This window comes from Trichomycterus rosablanca, chromosome 15 (genome assembly GCF_030014385.1).
Source record: "Trichomycterus rosablanca isolate fTriRos1 chromosome 15, fTriRos1.hap1, whole genome shotgun sequence".
Classification (NCBI taxonomy): domain Eukaryota; kingdom Metazoa; phylum Chordata; class Actinopteri; order Siluriformes; family Trichomycteridae; genus Trichomycterus; species Trichomycterus rosablanca.
The window spans coordinates 8196965-8217512 of record NC_086002.1 but is presented as its reverse complement, the minus strand read 5'-3'; the positions used below and the strand labels follow the sequence as shown (position 1 = coordinate 8217512).

At 37.7% G+C, this 20548-nt stretch overlaps 3 protein-coding genes across 10 annotated transcripts in view; 1 reads left to right on the top strand and 2 right to left on the bottom strand.

Moving 5' to 3' along the window:
* The window catches only part of itsn1 (intersectin 1 (SH3 domain protein)), a 59239-nt gene extending 52091 nt beyond the window's left edge, over window positions 1-7148 (bottom strand). For 2 of the 4 annotated variants that reach the window (XM_063010890.1, XM_063010892.1), the window contains exon 1: window positions 6923-7148. The gene's annotated coding sequence lies outside the window, so the exon portion shown is untranslated. Of the gene's footprint in view, window positions 1-6635; window positions 6671-6922 lie in introns of those variants that run through there. The other 2 variants (XM_063010893.1, XM_063010891.1) reach the window with 2 other exon arrangements.
* A 217-nt stretch (window positions 7149-7365) lies between these two features.
* On the top strand, window positions 7366-12909 carry cryzl1 (crystallin, zeta (quinone reductase)-like 1). Of its 4 annotated transcripts, none has more exons than XM_063010487.1 (14): window positions 7366-7450; window positions 8610-8681; window positions 8802-8879; window positions 8994-9066; window positions 9191-9235; window positions 9319-9387; window positions 9708-9841; window positions 10222-10333; window positions 10850-10948; window positions 11081-11193; window positions 11290-11395; window positions 12084-12129; window positions 12244-12331; window positions 12431-12909. In XM_063010487.1, exons 2-14 carry the CDS (start codon window positions 8619-8621, stop codon window positions 12473-12475), a joined length of 1071 nt encoding a protein of 356 aa, XP_062866557.1. In that variant the 5' UTR covers window positions 7366-7450; window positions 8610-8618; the 3' UTR covers window positions 12476-12909. The 4 variants fall into 4 exon arrangements, with proteins under 4 accessions (XP_062866557.1, XP_062866556.1, XP_062866558.1 ...); XM_063010486.1 differs by lacking the exon at window positions 7366-7450 and adding an exon at window positions 7760-7876 and having other exon boundaries at window positions 12483-12909; XM_063010488.1 differs by lacking the exon at window positions 7366-7450 and adding an exon at window positions 7760-7876 and having other exon boundaries at window positions 12244-12347; window positions 12483-12909.
* On the bottom strand, window positions 12910-19731 carry setd4 (SET domain containing 4). Of its 2 annotated transcripts, XM_063010484.1 has the most exons (11): window positions 19417-19731; window positions 17794-17871; window positions 17673-17710; window positions 17121-17209; window positions 16405-16582; window positions 16153-16320; window positions 15544-15718; window positions 15375-15456; window positions 14910-14990; window positions 14383-14506; window positions 12910-13520 (listed from the first exon to the last, which is right to left on the bottom strand). In XM_063010484.1, exons 1-11 carry the CDS (start codon window positions 19481-19483, stop codon window positions 13392-13394), a joined length of 1209 nt encoding a protein of 402 aa, XP_062866554.1. In that variant the 5' UTR covers window positions 19484-19731; the 3' UTR covers window positions 12910-13391. The 2 variants fall into 2 exon arrangements, with proteins under 2 accessions (XP_062866554.1, XP_062866553.1); XM_063010483.1 differs by having other exon boundaries at window positions 16153-16582.
* Between the last annotated feature and the right edge of the window lie 817 nt (window positions 19732-20548).

The window sequence follows — 20548 nt, the reverse complement described above, 5'->3', positions numbered from 1 at the left end:
TTTACGCTGCACATCAGCGCACAAACTTTGATCGCTCATACTTCTTGTTGTGTATTTTTGGATGTGGTATCATTAAACCTCTCGTCACTTCTCATTTGTTTTCGTGACAAAACGTAGTTTGGGAGACCAGAGAAGCTCACCTGCGATTCCAGTTGGTGATAGATCGTGTAGTGTGAAACCCCCTATCGCCGATCAGTCGTGTAGTGTGAAAGCCACACCTACTTGAAAGACTCCCGATTACAAGAGATCCAGTTGTGTAGTGTGAACTGTACAGTGACCTGACGACTTGGAAAGTCGCGTAGTGGGAACTTGGCATAAGAAGTGAGAGCAATTTGCTGAGTGAATACTATGGGTATGTGCAAAGTGATTAAATCTTCTTCTTAAAATGTGAGGGTTAATAAGTAGTGTGTTACTTATTAAATAAAACTGTGCACATTGCCCTTTAAGCAGATTCAAATTTCAGTTGTGCTACCAGCTGATCGTGCATCTAAACAGACATGACTGGCTATAACTGGGGGGTTGATGACTGAAGCCCTGAGATGGATTGATGCCCTGTCCAGGGTATTCCTGCCTTGCACCCAGTGTTTGGCGGTAAATCTCTGCATGATGCAACCCTAACCAGGATAAAACGGTTGATGAGAATGAAACTAAACAATCCCTGCACTGTATTAGAACCACAAAGCTAAAGCACACGCACACACACACACAGAACTTTGAAAACCTGTCAGACAATCATACATAACAAAGTTAATCATTTTAAACATGACTAATACCAGAAGCTATTGTATGTAAGACTTGTCTGTCACAATGCAAGTACGGAGTTGTTTTTGTGAAAGGGTGCTACATGCCAAACTGCTGTGTAAAAGCCAGCGTGTGTGCCGGATTGCTATCATTATTCAAATTTATCCCAAAAGTGTTCAGTAGGGTTGAGGTCACACTGGTTTTACCCCTTACCAAACTCAATCAACCATATCTTCATGGACCTTGCTTTGCGCACAGGTGCACAGATGGATAGACAGATGGATAGATGGATCTATGGATGGATGCACAGACAGACAGACACTATGTATCCCAAAGGAAACTACTGAACTATGGTGGTTATGCTGGAACAGTAAAATAGCTTCCTCAAACTGCTGCAGCAACATTAAAGCACATTAAATATTTCACAGACTTTAAGTTAGTGATGGGTAAGGCCGAAACTCAATAATTAGAAAAGGTGTCCACATACTTTTGGCCATACAGTGTAATCTATAATTAAGCGGTTATTCTGAGTATATTGATGGCAGTAAATAATTTATTGCTGTGCTCAGTCAGTGTTTTAATTGCCACCACCCACAATGCATGACGTCCTTTTAAGCTCACACATGCATTTAGACAAAAGGAAGTTAATCAATCAGCAACGAAATTTACTACCCATAACCAGCTCAGCGATCCAGCAAAAAACATAAAAAACATAATGCCTATACGCTGTGCTTGCAAGGTGTTCAAACTCAAGACGTCTAATTCTCCTACATTTCTACTAAAAATACTGATAGTTAACTGGTTAACCGATAACCAACAACGCTGTTGCTCTACAGTTAAAAAGGACATTTAAATCCATTTCCCACAGCTGATGCTTGCTGCATGTGTGCACTGCACATGTGGATCTGTGTGTAATGGAATTTTTATTATTTATTATTCTGTGGACATTTCTGCATCATGTTCCAGTTTAAATGTTAAACTGTTTAATATTGTATTTTATAATAACTATAACGCTGAACTGGTTCTGCTCACTGTGTTTGTTCATCTTACTGTTCTACATTATGGCCATGTTCACTGTTTTTATTAAATAAACTACAAACACCTGTTGGCAGGAAACTCTGATGTGTTTTATGTTCTAATAGGACACTACAAGCTACATCAGTTAATCAATTATTAATGACAGTAAGATACAAGAAACTGGTAAAAACAGCATCCCTATTTCCTCCCAAAAACAATTTTAACAACGATGAGCAGATATTAAAATTTTACTCTCATCCTGTCCTCATGTGATGAACAGCCTTGCACCCTAAAACCACACCCACAAACACCAACACCAACCCAAAGCCAGAGACAGAATTTAAGATTCGTTCTGAGCCACACAAAACAATGCCGATAACAGAGGCAAACATCATGCACCCCCATGGCAGGCATGTCATCCTCCCACTTAAACACAGCTGATTGTTCACTTTCTCCAGACTGAATCATGGCTGAAACAAGAAAGGTGGTGTGAATAAAAATGAGAAAAAACAGTTAGAGAATAGAATTCTCCTACTGGGCTATTTAACAATGAAACAGAACAGATTCCAAATGAGCCGAGCAACTCTCCCCTGGCTTCCAAGCCAGACAGGGCCTCAAAAGGGCCCACACACAGGCCTGAAAAAATGCCTTCAATCCAATTAAACTGCCATGTCTTTTTCTTACAAATAAAAAAAAAAATAAAAAAAAATAAAAAAAGAAGCACATTCTTGGGCTTGCTGTGGTCAGATAAATGCATTAGAATAGAGCAAACTACGGTGGCCGAGAAGTGCAAAACAAATTTACATTTCAGAAAACAAAATTACAAAAAAACAAAAACAACATTTACAAGTGCTTGGGTACCCAGTGTTTGTAAAAGTGTTTCGGCATATGTAAAAGTGTTTCAGTACTTGTAAATTTGTTTTCGGCATATGTAATTTTGTTTTCTTAAATGTAAATTTGTTTTCTAAAATGTTAATTTGTTTTGCACTTCTCGGCCGCACATTTCTGACGGAAAAGGTAGGGACAATAACACCGGAAGTGCGTGTTGCTTACCTGCTGTCAATCAAACTGTTTCTCAGCGGTAAAGTGAACGGAGTTTGTGATGGTGACGATAAACAAGGTTTTGTCTAGTTTGTGGAAATCATTTTATCCAGTTGACCCGCTATTGTTTTTCTTGTGGAAAGTTATTTGATTGTGCAGATGTTTAGACGTGGCGTGTGCATCTCTATTTACCGTCCGCTCTTCTAAACATCTAAGGAATTCCCACAAGAACAACAAAAGCGAAATAATGAAAATCATTAACACAAAATGGACAAAACATTGTTTATTAGGGACGGAACATTTGATACCGAGGCTTGTTGAAGCTTGTTTCACTTTTGTAACACTGGACTCAGTGTATCGGAGCTTATATTAAAGCAGCAGCATGTGCGGGACTGATGAAACTTTGGTGCTGTGTTTTATCTCACTCTCTATATAAGAGACAATCAAACCAGGGTTACCCACCGTCCTGTAACATCCACAATCCTGCTTTATCTGGAGACTAAACGCCGCGTTCAGTATTGAACTGATACAGGACGCTTTGTTCCGTATTTTTATCAATGGGAGACTGTGGGAATTATATTAAGTAGTGTTCACTTTTATTCTTAGTAACGGTGTGTGTGCGCTGGTTATAGCAGCAGAACCTGTGTAATACACCGCTGTACGAGTAGCGCAGTGGGCGGAGTGCAGATGAAGCCTCATTTAAGCTTTTGAAGCTCTTTTACTGATTGTGCTGAAAATACCTGGGGGAGGGGGGGGGGCACCTTACACAGTCATGAGAACAAAGGTTTTATTTATGGTGTTTAACATTTATTATTTTTATTCTTTATAATGATAAGTCAGAACCATATTTTAGGCAAAACAACGCACTCTGCCCACTGTGCTACTCATACAGCGGTGTATTACACAGGTTCTGCTGCTATAACCAGCGCACACACACCGTTACTAAGAATAAAAGTGAATACTACTTAATATAATTCCCACAGTCTCCCATTGATAAAAATACGGAACAAAGCGTCCTGTATCAGTTCAATACTGAACGCGGCGTTTAGTCTCCAGATAAAGCAGGATTGTGGATGTTACAGGATGGTGGGTAACCCTGGTTTGATTGTCTCTTATATAGAGAGTGAGATAAAACACAGCACCAAAGCTTCATCAGTCCCGCACATGCTGCTGCTTTAATATAAGCTCCGATACACTGAGTCCAGTGTTACAAAAGTGAAACAAGCTTCAACAAGCCTCGGTATCAAATGTTCCGTCCCTAATAAACAATGTTTTGTCCATTTTGTGTTAATGATTTTCATTATTTCGCTTTTGTTGTTCTTGTGGGAATTCCTTAGATGTTTAGAAGAGCGGACGGTAAATAGAGATGCACACGCCACGTCTAAACGTCTGCACAATCTAATAACTTTCCACAAGAAAAACAATAGCGGGTCAACTGGATAAAATGATTTCCACAAACTAGACAAAACCTTGTTTATCGTCACCATCACAAACTCCGTTCACTTCACCGCTGAGAAACAGTTTGATTGACAGCAGGTAAGCAACACGCACTTCCGGTGTTATTGTCCCTGCCTTTTCCGTCAGAAATGTGCGGCCGAGAAGTGCAAAACAAATATACATTTTAGAAAACAAAATTACATATGCCGAAAATAAATTTACAAGTGCTGAAACACTTTTACATATGCCAAAACAAATTTACAAACACTGGGTACCCAAGCACTTGTAAATTTGTTTTTGCTTTCATTGTAAATGTTGTTTTTGTTTTTTTGTAATTTTGTTTTCTGAAATGTAAATTTGTTTTGCACTTCTCGGCCACCGTAGCAAACAGTGAGTAGAGCAAACAAAAACTCTTTAAAACATGGCTTAGGTGCCAAAGTCAAGTCGAGTGGCATACTTGGCTGAATGCATCATGTGAAGAATGATTGCCTTTATTTGTCATATATGTTGGGCCCTTGAGCAAGGCCCTTACCATGTCTGCTCCAGGGACACGGTACAATGTCTGACCCTGCACTCTGACCCTAGCTTCCAAAACAAGTTGGGATATGCGGAAAAAGCATTTCATTGGACCGGGGTACATAGGGTGGCACGGTTGCCTCATAGCAAGAAGGTCCTGGGTTCCATTCCCAGGTTCAGAAGTCTGGGTCCTTTCTGTGTGGAATTTGCATGCTCTCCCTTTGTGTGTGGGTTTCCTCCGGGAGCTCCGGTTTCCTCTCACAGTCCAAAAACACTTTTAGGTGAACTGGATATACAAAATTGCTTGTGATTGTAATTGACATTGAACTTGAACTGATGAATCTTGAGTAACTAGTAACTACCGTTCCTGTCATGAATGTAACCAAAGTGTAAAACATGACGTTAAAATCCTAATAAACAAAGAAACTTTTATATGAGCAAATGCAATCATTGTTTTTAAAATCTGATAGCACAGGGTAAAGTAGTAAATTTCAAAGACTTGTTAGATTTTACTTTTTTGAACCTCTCCGTTTATCTCTATGTTTGAGTCATATCTACTTAAATAGGATATCAGATTTCTGAGTGTCACATCACTAACCGGGTACATCAGAATAAATTTAATAGTCCAATAAGTAGAAGAAGCAAAATCATTTGTAGATCAGATTTTGCGAGTTCTTTTAAAAACATGACTTAATCCAAATGATTTTATGTACAAAAGGAAATACACAAGCCAATAGGATTTATATAATATAGTACAGAACTGTTCATAATATAAACAAGAGAGAAAACAATTACATTATATGACTAAGCACAAAGCAATCATATTTTCATTTAATTACTATCAATTTAGTTCAAAATATGTCAGCTCAGCAAGGCGTTTTAATCGCATGTTATACAAATCAGCTAAGGGGAAAGATCAGACTTTCAGTATTTCAGGTGATTGTGTGTGAATGAAGGTAGATGGGCGGCACGGTGGCTTAGTGAGTAGCACTGTCGCCTCACAACAAGAAGGTCCTGGGTTCAATCCCCAGGCGGGGCGGTCCGGGTCCTTTCTGCGCGGAGTTTGCATGTTCTCCCCGTGTCCGCGTGGGTTTCCTCCGGGTACTCCGGTTTCCTCCCACAGTCCAAAAACATGCCACCAGGTTAATTGGAAACACTGAATTGTCCTATAGATACCTAGCCGCTAGATGCACTAGTGCATTGTAGTGCCGGTCCCAAGCCCGGATAAATTAGGGAGGGTTGTGTCAGGAAGGGCATCCGGCGTAAAAATTGTGCCAAATCAATGAGCGATCATGAGGATGACTCGCTGTGGCGACCCCTGAAAAAGGGAAAAAGCCAAAAGAAGAAGAAGTGTGTGAATGAAGGTAGATGAGCTATTATGGTGTGATCTGCTCACATTACCCGTTAGGTAGAGGAATCACAGCTTAAGGTCATGCGATGCTTAGCTAACGTTAGCTTCAAAACTAGAGAAAGCTATTATCATCAGCATAAACGACAGCGTGTGATTAAAACATGTCGGAAGTCCCATAAATCATTTACAAAGTCCAGATCAATATTTGTAAAATAGCCATTTGAACCTGATGGGGAGGCGGTGATCTGCATTATGAAGGCATGCAGCTAGCTAGCAGATTAAGATACTCTAAGCTGAGACTCTAAGCTCACAAAAGGGATTTACATACATTTAAAAGGCTGTGTCTTATTACAACTGGTATGGTTTGTCAGACGGGTAGGTTTTTAAACATTTAAACATTGATTTAAATAGCCTTCATACTGTATGTATGACAAGCACAAAGCTCTACCACTGTATACCAGATACACGTACTACCATACTAAGTAGTACGCATTTCACAATAGTTACACGGACCGTTGAGTACTATTCTTACCAACTATTTAGTATCCTAGTAAGTACTTCAGATGTAGCATTTAGCATCTTTACGCTGGGCGAGCACACACCACGGCTACATCCTAAACAACACATTATGCACTACATTTTGCATGGGGGGGGGAATACAAACAACACTAATAGTGTTGGTTTACTAATTAGGCACACTATGTAGTAAGTAATATGCGGTTTGGGACACAACCGACGGAGATTTTCTCCTCACATCGACGATAACTGAGGTGCTTGTCAAAAATGATATTCAAGCCCGAGAGTGAATAAAACTCTTACCTCATCGTTTATTTTCCATTCTAGTTCAGTTATTTGTAGTAGGAATGAGACAAAAAGTCAAAATAAAAGCCGAAAATCCTTTGAATTAATTCAATATTTCGGATTATTTTTTCAACACCCAGCTCTCTCTCTCTCTCCTGCAGCCGCCGGATTGCTTCGCTACGCAATGTTGGAATTTTTGAAATATCGCGAGAGAACGCGAGACAACCAGCGTCATCGGTTTGGACTGGCTGCATCACCCACTTGTCACCAGGGCTGTGTTCAAAATCTCGCCCTGTTTCCTATTTCCTACAAACTACTAAGTGAATTGAGGACGCTGAGAGCTTCTTAGGCTAGAACATTTGAAATGTAATTCATTACAATTGTTTCAGTGATTCAAAAAGTGCGCTAGCTGGGCAATATTGTGCGTTTGAGCTTTTTCATGAAATTGCAACGCTCCCTAACTAGTGCACTATGTAGTGGATGCTTTTTTACTATGTGCTTGCGGACATACAGCTAACGTGATCATCACACTGGCAGGAAAATACCGTAAGTAGCAATCAAAAACTGTATCATAACGATATAACAGAATAATAATAATGCTTATGCTTTATGTTTTACATGAAAACCTTAAAATCGTGATATCTAGTCTCTTTTGTTACTTGATTAGCCTGCCAGTTTGCCAGTTACATACATAAATACGTAGACACAATGGGCTGTATTGCAATCAGCATGTATGACTATAAAGTGCACAATAAATGACCTATAGACCGTTATTTCATACCACATATAGTGCACCTATATAGGGAATAGCGAGCAATTTAGGATTCAGCCAGGACTGTGACAGCTAAGTAACATGATTATGACAGAAAAGCGAACAACAAACATACATTTGTAGTATGTTTATGACAGCCAGTGCATATGTGTGTACATTTTTAGTTTGCAAGTAAAATGAATATTTCAGCACTTTTAAAAGTAGGTTGCATCTGTATTGTGTCTGCGTTTAACCCAGACAGCTTTCCTGTACTAAAGGAACAACTAAAAGTTGGTGGGTCCCTGGGCTGCTTTTAAATGATAGACAAACCCAGACAATTATGGATCATAACATTGAATGCAGCTTTTACTGAAGTTAGAATTTTTAGCTATAAAAAACCATTAACTTGGAAATTCCCATTACTAACATCGGTATGGTCTCCATTACAGAGTTGCAAACAAACATCAACAGGTGTATAAAGCCTGTTTGCTATGCCATTTGCTATGACCCCCTCTCCTTGCAGCTATAGCAGCCTCCACTCTTCTGGAAGGCCTAGTTCACAAATGATGTCTAATTTATCCCAAAAGTTCAGTGGATTTTCTTAACACCGATCTCATTGAGCATAGGGTCACAGTCTTGCTGGATATGGAAATGGCCTATCCAAAACTGTTGATAAAAGTTGTGCACATATAATTTAATGATTTATAACGATAATGATTTTATACACCTGTTAGCACCTGAACTCAATAATCAGAATGGGGTGATCACATACTTAGCCATATAATGTGTGTAAAATGGTCACATGCCCTAAACAGGTTTCTCAATCATACTAGTCTAATTGAACTAACAACTAATTTTTACAATGTATTACACATATACACAACATATGCCGGACCATTTATGATCAGTGGATTAACTGTTGTTTGTCAATGTACCCTATAAAACCTTTGCTAGAAAATTATCATGAAGGGACTGTACTGCAAGCTGGATGAAGCTGGAGATATAAAATTTATAATACAGGAAACGGTGAGTTGATAAAATACTATTTTACCATGAAGTATAAATTATTTCACATTAAAAGAATCCATGCAAAGGCATCATTATGATTACTAGCTAATGAAATTCTTTTCATTGTTTTATGAGCAGACTGTACCCACATTAATAGGAGATCATCAAGTGAAAGTTCAAGTGAAGGGCTGTTCTCTTAGTCCTATTGACATTAAGGTGAGTGTTCACTCAGTCAGCTCTTGCTATCAACCATGTAGCATGACACTGTTTGCCCCAGATTTTTGTTTTAGTGCAGTAACCACCAAACACAAACAAATCTGTGTGTTTTAGCTGTATGAGGATTTCAAGCAGCAGAGGGAACATGTCCCAGTTGGGAGAGAGATTGCAGGAGTCGTTCTCCAAGGTTAAATTTCTGACCTTTTTTAGTAATTTGATCTGCTCGTGGGCAGATTTACATTTTATGGAATGTGTTTACGTATTTGTTGTTATGCCAAAAAAAAAACAGCTATTTTTACTCAACTTTTCAGTCGGGCCTAAGGTGACATTTTTTCAGCCTGATGATGAAGTTGTAGGTAGGAACATTTTATCGTTGACCAGTCTATTGAGAACTCTAATAAGCATAAGAAATCTAAAGTTTTATTGTGTGCATTTTTAGGAATTCTACCACTGGATGCTGAGATGTCTGGTCTGTGTGATGTTGTCCTGATTGATGAATATAATTTAGGTAAATTTAAGTAGCTAACCATTGCTCATGAATTAACTGTCCTGTTGTGTTTAGTGTTAAGTATGTATCTGATCAGACTAACGATCAATGCCTGGCAAAATATGTTCTTTTTTTATTTAAATCCCAACTTGAGCTTGCTTTTATTAGAGAGTTTCAAGAAGGTTTTTTGTCCCTTTTTTTGTATAGGGATATTATTGTCACTCTACTGATTAGGTTAAAAAACACTGCAGTATGCTGTTAGTATGTATGCCTTGTAATGGTGTGATAATGTGTGCTCTGTATACATAAGCTTCACCATGTCACAATGTGTGTGTTAACAGTTCAGAAGCCGGAGAAAGTAAGCTGGTTTGAAGCTGCTGGAGCAATTAAAGATGGTCTTAAAGCTTACACAGCTCTGCACACTCAGGCCCGGATGGCTGTCGGACAAACACTGCTTGTGCTGGATGGAGCAAGTGTATGTTACCACATTTTCCAAACTATGCTTTCTATTTTTAACTTATGGAATAACGGTACCCTGAATCATTCCTGCTAAGAGATTCCAAACCTGGGTCTCAGCAGTAGTGTGATATTGTATTTTAATGCTGTGCCACCCAATTATGATACATGTATTTATTTATTATGTGTATTCAGTGGAATTAATATTTTTAATTCAATAATTTTTTTAACCTAATTATTTAATCATTTTCACTATATTATACCAATTAGAGCCCTTTATTGAAATCAGCACATTAGTGAAATCAAGTGCCTGTCTGTGGCCTCTGATGGCTTAAGTACCAAGTATTTTCACACATTCTCTTGCCCATGCATCTCTGCTTTTTATTATTATGTGTACAGCCATTTGGAGTGCTGACCATCCAGCTTGCCCACTACCATGGAGTTAAAGTCCTTGCTACTGCTATAACCCCTGATGACCAAAAGTTTCTGGAACAGCTTCGACCAAGTGTGGGTAAGAAGGTTAAACTTTAAGCCAGTAATTACATTTTACATTGCCTCCGATCTTTGTTCTGGCACTTGAACAGACTTACACTGTAAAAAGGTACACAGATGCTTGTTATTACTGTTCTATTATAGAGCCTCTTAGGCTACATTTACATAGATATTCTTGGCATCTGTGAAATGCAGTGATGCAATTGATTTTTTAAAGAACAATCCATTAGCAAATTATACACACTGACGCACGGTCATCAATCAAACTAACAGCATCAGTCTGACAGAACACACAGTGACATGATCATGCATCAGCCAAACAGACACAGAGATTTCATTCAGCTCAGTGAAGAAGCTAATTAAGAAGGAGCTAATTGCTGCTTATCCAAACTGTCCAATCTGTAAATGTATTTACATTCTACACATTAATCAAAGACTTTACTTTGTTAATATTACATTGTTCATGTAAAAATAATGATTTTGAAATATGATGTCTAACAAACTCATGGTCAAGTGTCCACATATTCCCGTTTAGCCAGAGTAATTGGAGTATGGGACTCGAAAGTGGACCTAGTGGATTCTTGTCTGGAAGAGACTGGAGGACTTGGGGTGGACATAGTTATTGATGCAGGAGGTAAAGCTTTAAGCTCTTTTATTCTGGCTAGATTGCAATATTCTCATGATATATACTGTACAGCCTCAATCAGGACTTATTTTGAATTCACATATGCAAACCTTTTCATTTACATTATATTTCTTTAATTAGTACGACTTTATGAAGAGGAACCTGAGGTCAAGAAACATCTCCAACACAAGCACGATATCATCTCTCTTCTTGGAGTCGGCGGTCACTGGGTCACCACAGAAGCCAACATGCAGGTAAATATGATGGAAATGTAGGCAAACAGATCTTATTAAAATAAAGCAAGTACCTCATGTTGGATTAATGTTTCTATTTGTGTTTGCACTCTTCAGTTGGATCCTCCAGACAGTCGTACTCTCTTCCTTAAGGCAGCCTCCATGTCATTTTTAAATGAAGAAGTGTGGGAAGCATCCAGAGCCAAACAGGGCAGATATCTGCGTATCCTTACAGAACCCACTGAGCGATTTCACAATTCCACTCTGTTTCATCCAAGTTTAAAGCGTGGTTAAACTTAAAAGCCTTTATTTTAAATGGTTAAACCATCTTGAATGGCTAATTCTGAGTAATATGATCAAATAATCAATTGTTCTTGGGTTGAATAACTCAGAGCACAAGGTCTGTGATGAGGTCTGTTTTGGTACAGACTGTATAGAGAGAATGAATATAAAAAAGGCTCCGCTCAATCCACTATTAAAAACCCGACCAAATATGAAATTACAGCCACCCCTTGAGAGAATATGTGCTTCTCCCAGGGCATGTAAAACCTAACACCATTTTTTCCCATTTGATCTATGTAATTTAGCTGTAATTTCATATATTGTCCAGATTTTAATCTTGAACTATTGCAATCAGGTGAAATATCTATAGGGGTGTTTGGGAGGGACTGACAATGACCAAAATGGTTCTGTTAGCGCTAGTACAAAATACGAAATATGAAAGTTGATGTTTTTTAATCCATGTTGGTAATGAGCCGATGGGCCTACAGTATGCACTTGGCAGGCACGCAGTAAATATGTTTAAGGTCTCAGAAGGTTTTTCCGTCCCAGCTGCAAGTGGCCTGTTTACTGTAGATTCCATGTGTCAGCCTGTTTAAACTAGGTTATATGCCTTTACTGTTCCCTTTTAGATATATTGAAGGACGTGGTGGAGAAGCTATCAACAAGGACTTTCAGGTATGATAAGAAATAAAAAAGCGGGTGCATGTAGGTCTCTCTGAGAGGTGCATTAAACCATTATAGACAAACTGTTTGCAAATGGTGTTTAAATCGTATCCTTTTGTTTTCTAGGCCACTATTGGAGAACCCTGTGCCACTGTATGAAGCAACTGTTTCAATGGAGATGGTTCAAAGGAAACAAGTCAGAAAACGAGTTTTGGTGAAGCTTTAAAGATGTCAGAACTACAAGCTTTATAATTTAATTCATAATTATAAAATGTTTTTCTTGACATTTCCCATTTTGCATATGTGCATGTAGGCATCTCCTTTTCAGATTTTCCCCTGTGATCTCCCAATCTATTAATTTCCAGTTCCCGACTGTGAATCTACTGCCGCTTGCAGAACCCCTGATCTGATCAAAGAGAGCCGGATCACCACATGCCCACCCCCCCCAATCCCTTCTCAACACGGGTCCAATCTGTGGCCGCTTCTTATCACCTGCCAGTTTTGGGTTACCACACAGAGCTGTATCGCATACAGAGAACTACAAGAAAGTCCATGTGATTCCACCCCCACACAATTTGTGGCTAAACATTTGTTGCACCAAGTATGGATCATATATATATATTTTTTTCTGCACTGCTACACAGATTCCAAAAGCAACACTGCCTCAGAATACATTTCAAATGTATTGTATTTATGTTTTGTAATGCTCATAGAACAAGGTGAGATCAGTCATGAGATCAGTTTAAAAAAAACTTTTGTTTCACATGTTTATAAATGAGATGAAACTCGAAATTGTTTTTCTATTTTTAAATATAAAATTGCATTATACATTAAAAAGATAAAGAGAGTAACAATTCTTTACAAAATATGAGTTTTCTGTTTATAATCATGCTACACTACACCACTGCTGACCTGCTTTTCTCATACCATTTATTTGTAATCTAAATCTAAAGGCGAAGGACTGTTAGGCTAAGGTTGGTCCAGGTTTAGCCCAAAACACTCCTGAATACACATGCTCGCTTACTTATTTATTCTCTTTTTTCCCACCTGGGGCAATTTAGAATAGACAATCCACCTACTGGCATGCTTTGAAAAGTTGGATAAAACATATCAACGCCACATAGCACAGAGCAGGATGGAGGTCACCCACATACATAAAAAAGGTTTGATGTCTGTTTTTGCCTGACAATTTCCCTTAAAATCGTTTTTTTTAACAACTACTTGTTTACACCGGCACGGTGGTTCGGAATGCTGTTCTGTTTCCATGGCGATAATTAGGACAAAAGGCTTTGAAGAACTTGTTTGGAGTGTTCTAGAATCGTCCGTTCCTCTCGTCTGAGATTCTCAATCACGCAGAGCTGCTCCAAACGAGCCTCATCAGCACCAGCTTTCATCTGAGTGAGCTAGAAAAACGACAAGCTAAATATTACATAAATCCATAAATACATCCCTGCATGCTATCATTCATCATGTAATGTAAATGTGATTTGCTCAATATGGTTCAACCATTTTTTTTCTTTTGGCTGCTCCCGTATTTAGGTGTCACACCAGCGGAACATTCTGCTCTGCATACCTTATACAACACAGTTTTACTGGATTTCCTTCCACAGTTTTTTTCCACAGCATTTACACAGTTTAGATATTTGAAAAGATATCTGTTAAAATATACATATTAAACTATATATTATAAATAGGGCACTACTAAATTCACGAGAAAATTTGATTAATTTCACAGACCTCGTTTTAAAAAAACACAGAATTCAATCACCGCCCTCTGCGTCCATGGAATTAGTTGGGAGTTTTCCAAACTCAGTTACCCAAGTAGTGTTTTTAGCTGCTTTATACTTCAGATATTTTGACTGAATTGCTGTAGGATTGCTAGGACCGCCTTATAGTGTGATTTAACCAGTAAACGTGAAGCACTTGAATGCTATGCAAATAAAAAACGTTAAATCGCTGAACACAAACCTTGAATTTTGAATTTCACAGCAAATTGCATATTACACTGGAAATATTTCATGGTTCGTGATGCGATTTTCACAGCCATTAATTAGGTAGGACCTTAATTATAAAGTATATGTTAAGGTAATGAAAGCAATGTTCATATCAAAAAACGAATGTTACCTGACCTTAATCATACAGTATGTCTGCACACACCTGCCTGGTTGGTACATTGTATACACTTACATTAAGAGAATACGTTAACACTCATAGGGAATTTCCTTTTCAAAATGGGGAATTTCCTTTATACTTAAATACACTTACCCTCTCAAGTGCATCGGTATTGTCATTGCTGAGATGCTGGCACAGCATTTGGGCATTGAGAAGACACCATTCCTTTCTGTCCTGGCTCACTGGTGCCCCTAAAAGGACACTCTTCCAGCAGGAGCTGCAGAGAACATGCAGATCAGCATTTTAGAAGTGATAAAATACCTTCAGCAGGCATCTACTGTGTATGAGTATTTAAATTCAATTTAAATAAGTACAATACATGAAAAGAGAGAGAAAAAAAACGAGCATAAAATCAATTTTAAATCACTATTATTAATTTATATGGCAATATTTCACTTTATTTTATTTTAGTATTTTAAACAACTGCTTTATCTTAATCAGTGTTCCAGTAGGTTCAGTTTCACTGGGGAACACTAGGCACAAGGCAGTAACCCCGGACAAAGCACCAAGCCATGTCAATATTCTTAAATAAATCTTTTATTTCTGCCCTAGGTATTGAAAACAGTCTTTCTTGATCATATGAACAAACCATGTGTGCTTTGAAAATCAACCCATCTTACTATTGGTCTGGCTTCAGTGACAGTAATTTCAGTGCGGTCATCAGCCTCCAGGATGGTCCATCTAATCCAAATGTCAGGTTTCTACATAACAGAAGAGAGAGCAAGCATACAACACACAAGGTCATCTTCCATAGTTAAATACTTGAGCATTTACAGTTGTAAGTGGCTTTGGATAGAAGCGTCTGCTAAATGTCATAAATGTACAGTTGCAATTAAAATTATTCAACCCCCACTACAAATTATGTTTATTACCAAAATGTACAAATTTTCAGCTGTTTGCAATCAAATAATCAAACAGGAACAATATAAAAAGCTCAACACAACTTATATAACAAATCCTTTCTCCAAATTCAACACAAAATGCCAGTTTTAATGACTACTACAAACTTATTTTGATTGCAACTGTAAATGTAAATCAGATGCCCAGCCTTAAATCAAACATTTTGACTAGTCTAATAAACAAACCTAAGAAAACTGTTGTCCTTTAGGAAGAGCAGCTTCTGTTGTAGCTGTTTGTCACTCACATCAAGACACAACTTCAAAGTACCTATAAAAACCATGAAAGATTATTAACATATCTCAGATTTAATTACCACCACACATTTGCTGTATTTCAAACATTATGGCCCCTCACCTAGGTCAACATAGACCACACTGTGTGGATTGCGAGAAGCAACAAATCCATATTCCAAAAGAAGTTGATGATTGTCATGGGGACCATAGCAGATAAATGCTTGTTGATATTTTGTACAACCTTGGGCACTTCTGATCTCATAGCATCGAGTCAGTCTATTGAACCCTGCTTCAACCTGACAAGAAGAGAAACAGAATCAACTGCTTGATGCTCTTTAATAATGCATACCTGAGATATAGTCTGTACGGTGGTGCAACAGGTAGGTAGAAGGTAGCAAATTCTTAGCACCTGGATTTAACCTTGCCTCTGTTGTGTATAAGAAGTTAGGCATGTGTTTATGTCCACTTTAAAAATAATGGAAATAATAGTGGTAAACTCAATCTAGCAGTGGCAAGCTTAATAATAGTGACAAGATCACTAATAGTGGCAACGTCAATTTGCATTTTACATACAGTCCCAACACTCTGGAATTAAAGTACCTAAAATTAGCTGATTAAATAACAATCTAATGTCACAATTACAGTACCTGTAAGTCCTCAGTATTTAGAGCTTAGTGTTAGTGTTCTAATACATCTGCTTAAAGAACTACCATTAAATCAGAACTTTTACCTGAACTTCAGGACAGTGATTCAGTAAATCCAGGTATGGTGCCAATGCAAAGACATCTTTTTCCCTTGAGAGAAATTCGCTCTGGGTGTGCTCCATATATACAGTGCGGGTATTCACGCTGCACCACGCCCAGCGAAACGCATCCACTGTAAACAGCTCCTCTATGGGCTGAGTGAAAATAGGTTGAAGGGATGAGAAGAATGGTAGTGAGGAGAAATAAAGCTCCTGGAACTTTTCTTTTTGCACTGACACCTTTTGTCGAACATCTGGAGGCAAGAGGTCCATGATGTCATCTGAGAAGTAAACTGGACACGTATAAGACTTAGGGAGGACTTGAATGTAGGCACTCCATTCTGCTGCTTTTCCATAATGTCTCTCTGCAATGAGGAATGAACATAGAGCCACAAGAGGAGATACTGGGGGCTTCCACCTGTAAAGGAAGAGCCAGAGAGAGACAATCATGTCAAGATCAGTGGGTCAAAATGTCATAATTAGTCAGGAAATTAGATTTGGTTTACGTCTGAACAAATACACACAAGTCTAAAGTCACCAAGCACAAGACTTGGGTGGGATGTTGTAAAACACACTGATGTTGGACTTTGAAGTAGTGGGAGATGTTCTTTAAACTGATTGATCTGATTTAGAATCTGGGTTTAGCAGATACCAGAAGAATGCTATCTGCCTAAAACCATAGTGTCAGGTATAAAAGTTGGTAGAGAAAGAAAAATAATAATGGGCCATACTTGATGATGATTTGATATTGCCTGGCTTGCACAAAGTAAATTAATCATCACAGTCATCCTCCAAAACATAGTGGATAAATTAAAAGACGAGTGAAGGCTATGAACAGAAATCATCAGTCATCCTTATCTTTATCCTTATCCTTACCATTAATTAACATTTTTTGATTGAAAGCCTAAAAATAAAATTGAACACTGTATCAGTGTTGTGCAGTCGGACATTAGTACCTCTTTATATAATCCCCAATGTAACTCTTCAGAACTGTGGTTGTGGTAAGCAAACACCTCTCAGGTAAGGAAATCACCAACTCATTTGCCTGTAAAAAAAAGGGCACAAAACAGTCCACTCTGAAAATAGCATCCTTGACATCACAAGAATAAATGCAAATGTAACCAATCCTTACAATATTTGCTATTGCTACTATATTTTTGTCTAGACTAATTTCATGCTTAATTTGTAGTTTCTTTACAGACAGTGCTCAGAAACATCTAAGTGTACATGTACCAGCCACTAATTTAAATTCTCAGACATGACGTTTGACAACCTGTAAAAAAAAAACTTTGCTCTTTAAGTTTATGTGGATTATACAAACTTAATTTAATAGAAGTAGGTGGGTAAAATGCAAATATAACATAATGTTTTTATTATATATGTAAACTGTTTTTACAGGTATTAAACTGACAACAGCATCACTAAAGGCTTCACTTTTATTTATCTTAAGTCAGTGCGTAAGCTTGTAGATTTGTGATGTAGAAAGAGTAATGCATTTTATAACCTACCTTTACAGGTTGTGTAGCCATCAGCCCCCTGCCAGTATCTACACAGTAAACATACACCATATGATTAGATTATCAGAGCATTATTATTACACACTTCTAATAAGATTAGGTAACATACTACCTGAAAAACTGGCGGGAATTAAACTCCTTGAACTGAAGCCTTTCTGTTTGAGCCATCTTCTTAAATCTACAAAAGGTTCTACAAAAGACAAGAATAGAAATAAAAAATCATTTGCTAGCTGTAATGTCAGCCAAAGGTGATTATACAAAGAACCAGCTTATGTGTCCGAAGTTCTGCACATGCCAGCATTTTATTTTCTCTCTTTGTCATGTCCACCAAATATAAAATAACCTTGCATTAACATTTAAAGAGAAAAATTTTATTATTTTAAGTTCCATTATGTATATGTGGTTACTACAAGTTCAAACTTGACTCTCATAGCAAGTTTAAATTGTGTGGCCTCACCCTTTTGTGAGAGGTAAAAACATGCAGTCAGTGGCTTTGCATGTCAGATGGGGTGCATGAGTCTGCAGTTCTTCAGGGGTGGGGGTATGAAGCTGTGAAGAAAGTTGCAATTGGTATAAACTGGATTCAACTAGATTTAGGGGGAGACTGGGCAATATTTCTTAACAGCCAGCCATTAGTGGTGTGCGATACTGCAAAATTTGGTATCGATCCGATACCAAGTAAATACAGGGCCAGTACCACTGATACTTTGTAATAATTAAGGTAGATGCATCATCAAATTGCTAAATCTGAATTAATTTTTATGACCTTTAAGTGTATTATCGTTATACACACATTTTTTGTAAGTAGCTGCTCTCAGTAGGGTTGTAAATAAATTCAGATGTTTAAAGCGGTACAGTTTCTTGTTTCTGGTGCTTTACTTTCTCACAACGTTACCATCATGGCGTATCACCACCAAGCGGCTAACTCATACCATATAGTTGTGTTTGCTGGGTGAATAAATTAGAAAATTTTAAATAGTGACAGAATATGTGTGCCCTTGTTAATTTAAAATAAAAAATAGATGCTTTTCTGTTTACATTTATAAGCACAAAGTCAAAAGAAAAGAGCTCTCATTCACCAAAACACAAACACGCGAAATAAGAGCCTCACTACGCATGCGCCGATTCATTTGCGTACGGTGCGCAAAGTGCGTAAGGTGCGTCCGTACTTTACGTACGTATAGTTTACACTATTGTTTCCATAAAATTGCTCATATTTCTGTATCTGCAAAGCAAAGTATTCAAAAATTTACAATCTTCCTATGCCTACCAACGTACTGATGTGTGTTAAAATTTTAACAACATAATAACGTGACGGTACGACAACAAAACACAGCAGAGCAGGAGGAGCGAGGTGTGCATGTAAGATGTGAGAGGAGCTGCTACCGTCTGTACACACATGATCTTTACTTTCTCATTAAACGGGAGAAACGTGCTAAATGTAGCGGAGAAAAAGTAAAACTAAAGTATCGATCCCATACCAATACCAACGTTGGTATCGATAATATCGATATTTGGACCGATCCGCCCACCACTACCAGCCAGACCGTGTTTTGGCTCAGTGAATGCAGTGTGTCTTCCACTACTTTAGCCAGTGATTGTCATTGCACATGGTTATCTTCAGAATTTCAGTATTTGTCAGGATTGCCAAATTGCCCAGGAGACTTCGCAGTTATTATGGCAGTCACATGCATGTTTTACTTTGAAGACAAATTTATTTACAAATGAATTGTACCATTTGAAGCATTTTCTTGTTTCTTTCTCCTCTTCTTCCTCGCTCTTCTCCCACTGCGGTTATTCATACAGACTTATGTGCTACCATGTAGATTTAGATCTTATTTTGTGATAGCTGAATGTTTTGCACGCTCATGGCTGTCTCTCTCACGTTTAGTAACTCATTGTCGTGTTTTATATTGTTCGTTCGAGTCCATGTTTATGCAATAACTAAAATTAGGAAACTTTAAACTACGGAGCTATAAACGTTTTCCTCTACAATTACACTCCTTTAACCTAGTCCAAGTTATGACCATGTGTGTTGTTGGTTGATGCGTGAAGTACGTCCGGTATGTTAAAGCTAAGTTCAAAACCATGTGTGTTCAAGCCTCTATAAAAACAGACGATTTACATGTCATACAGATCAGCGCAAATCGTTGCTACCTTCATTTTCAGTAATAATTGTGGTAAATATGAGTTTCCAACCTACCGGAAACTACTCTAAAGCCTTAAAACTATGATATTATAATTTATCGTGTTGTTGGCATTTACTGTTCTATCTATCTATCTAGATTCAAGATTCAAAGTAGCTTTATTGGCATGATTGTAAAAAAAACAATGTTGCCAAAGCATTACAACGATAATGACCATAAAACAAAAGTGAATAAAGATAAAATAAACAATAAAAATATTTTAGCAAATTTACAGGAAGATATACAGACAATATATAACTGTACTTTATACAAATGTATATATACACAGAACTGTTACTAAATAGATCTATCTATCTGTCTGTCTGTCTGTCTGTCTGTCTGTCTGTCTATCTATCTATCTATCTATCTATCTATCTATCTATCTATCTATCTTTATCAAAAGCCGATTTAATAATGACTTAAACTCGCAAATTGCAATTCCTTTATATGTTATAATAGCCATTTAATTACCTAATTAAATAATTAATTACAAGTTTGTATGTGCATTTTCTAAACCAAAAAATTCATAGAATTTTGGGGCTTGTGAAGGTAGCAACAATTCGCCACTGCATAGAAAAACATAGCATATCTGTATGTCCTAAACCACAATACGTACACTCTGTAGAGCACTAGTTAGGGAGCACGAGTGATACGCTACACATGCTGTAGGGAATAGGGAAT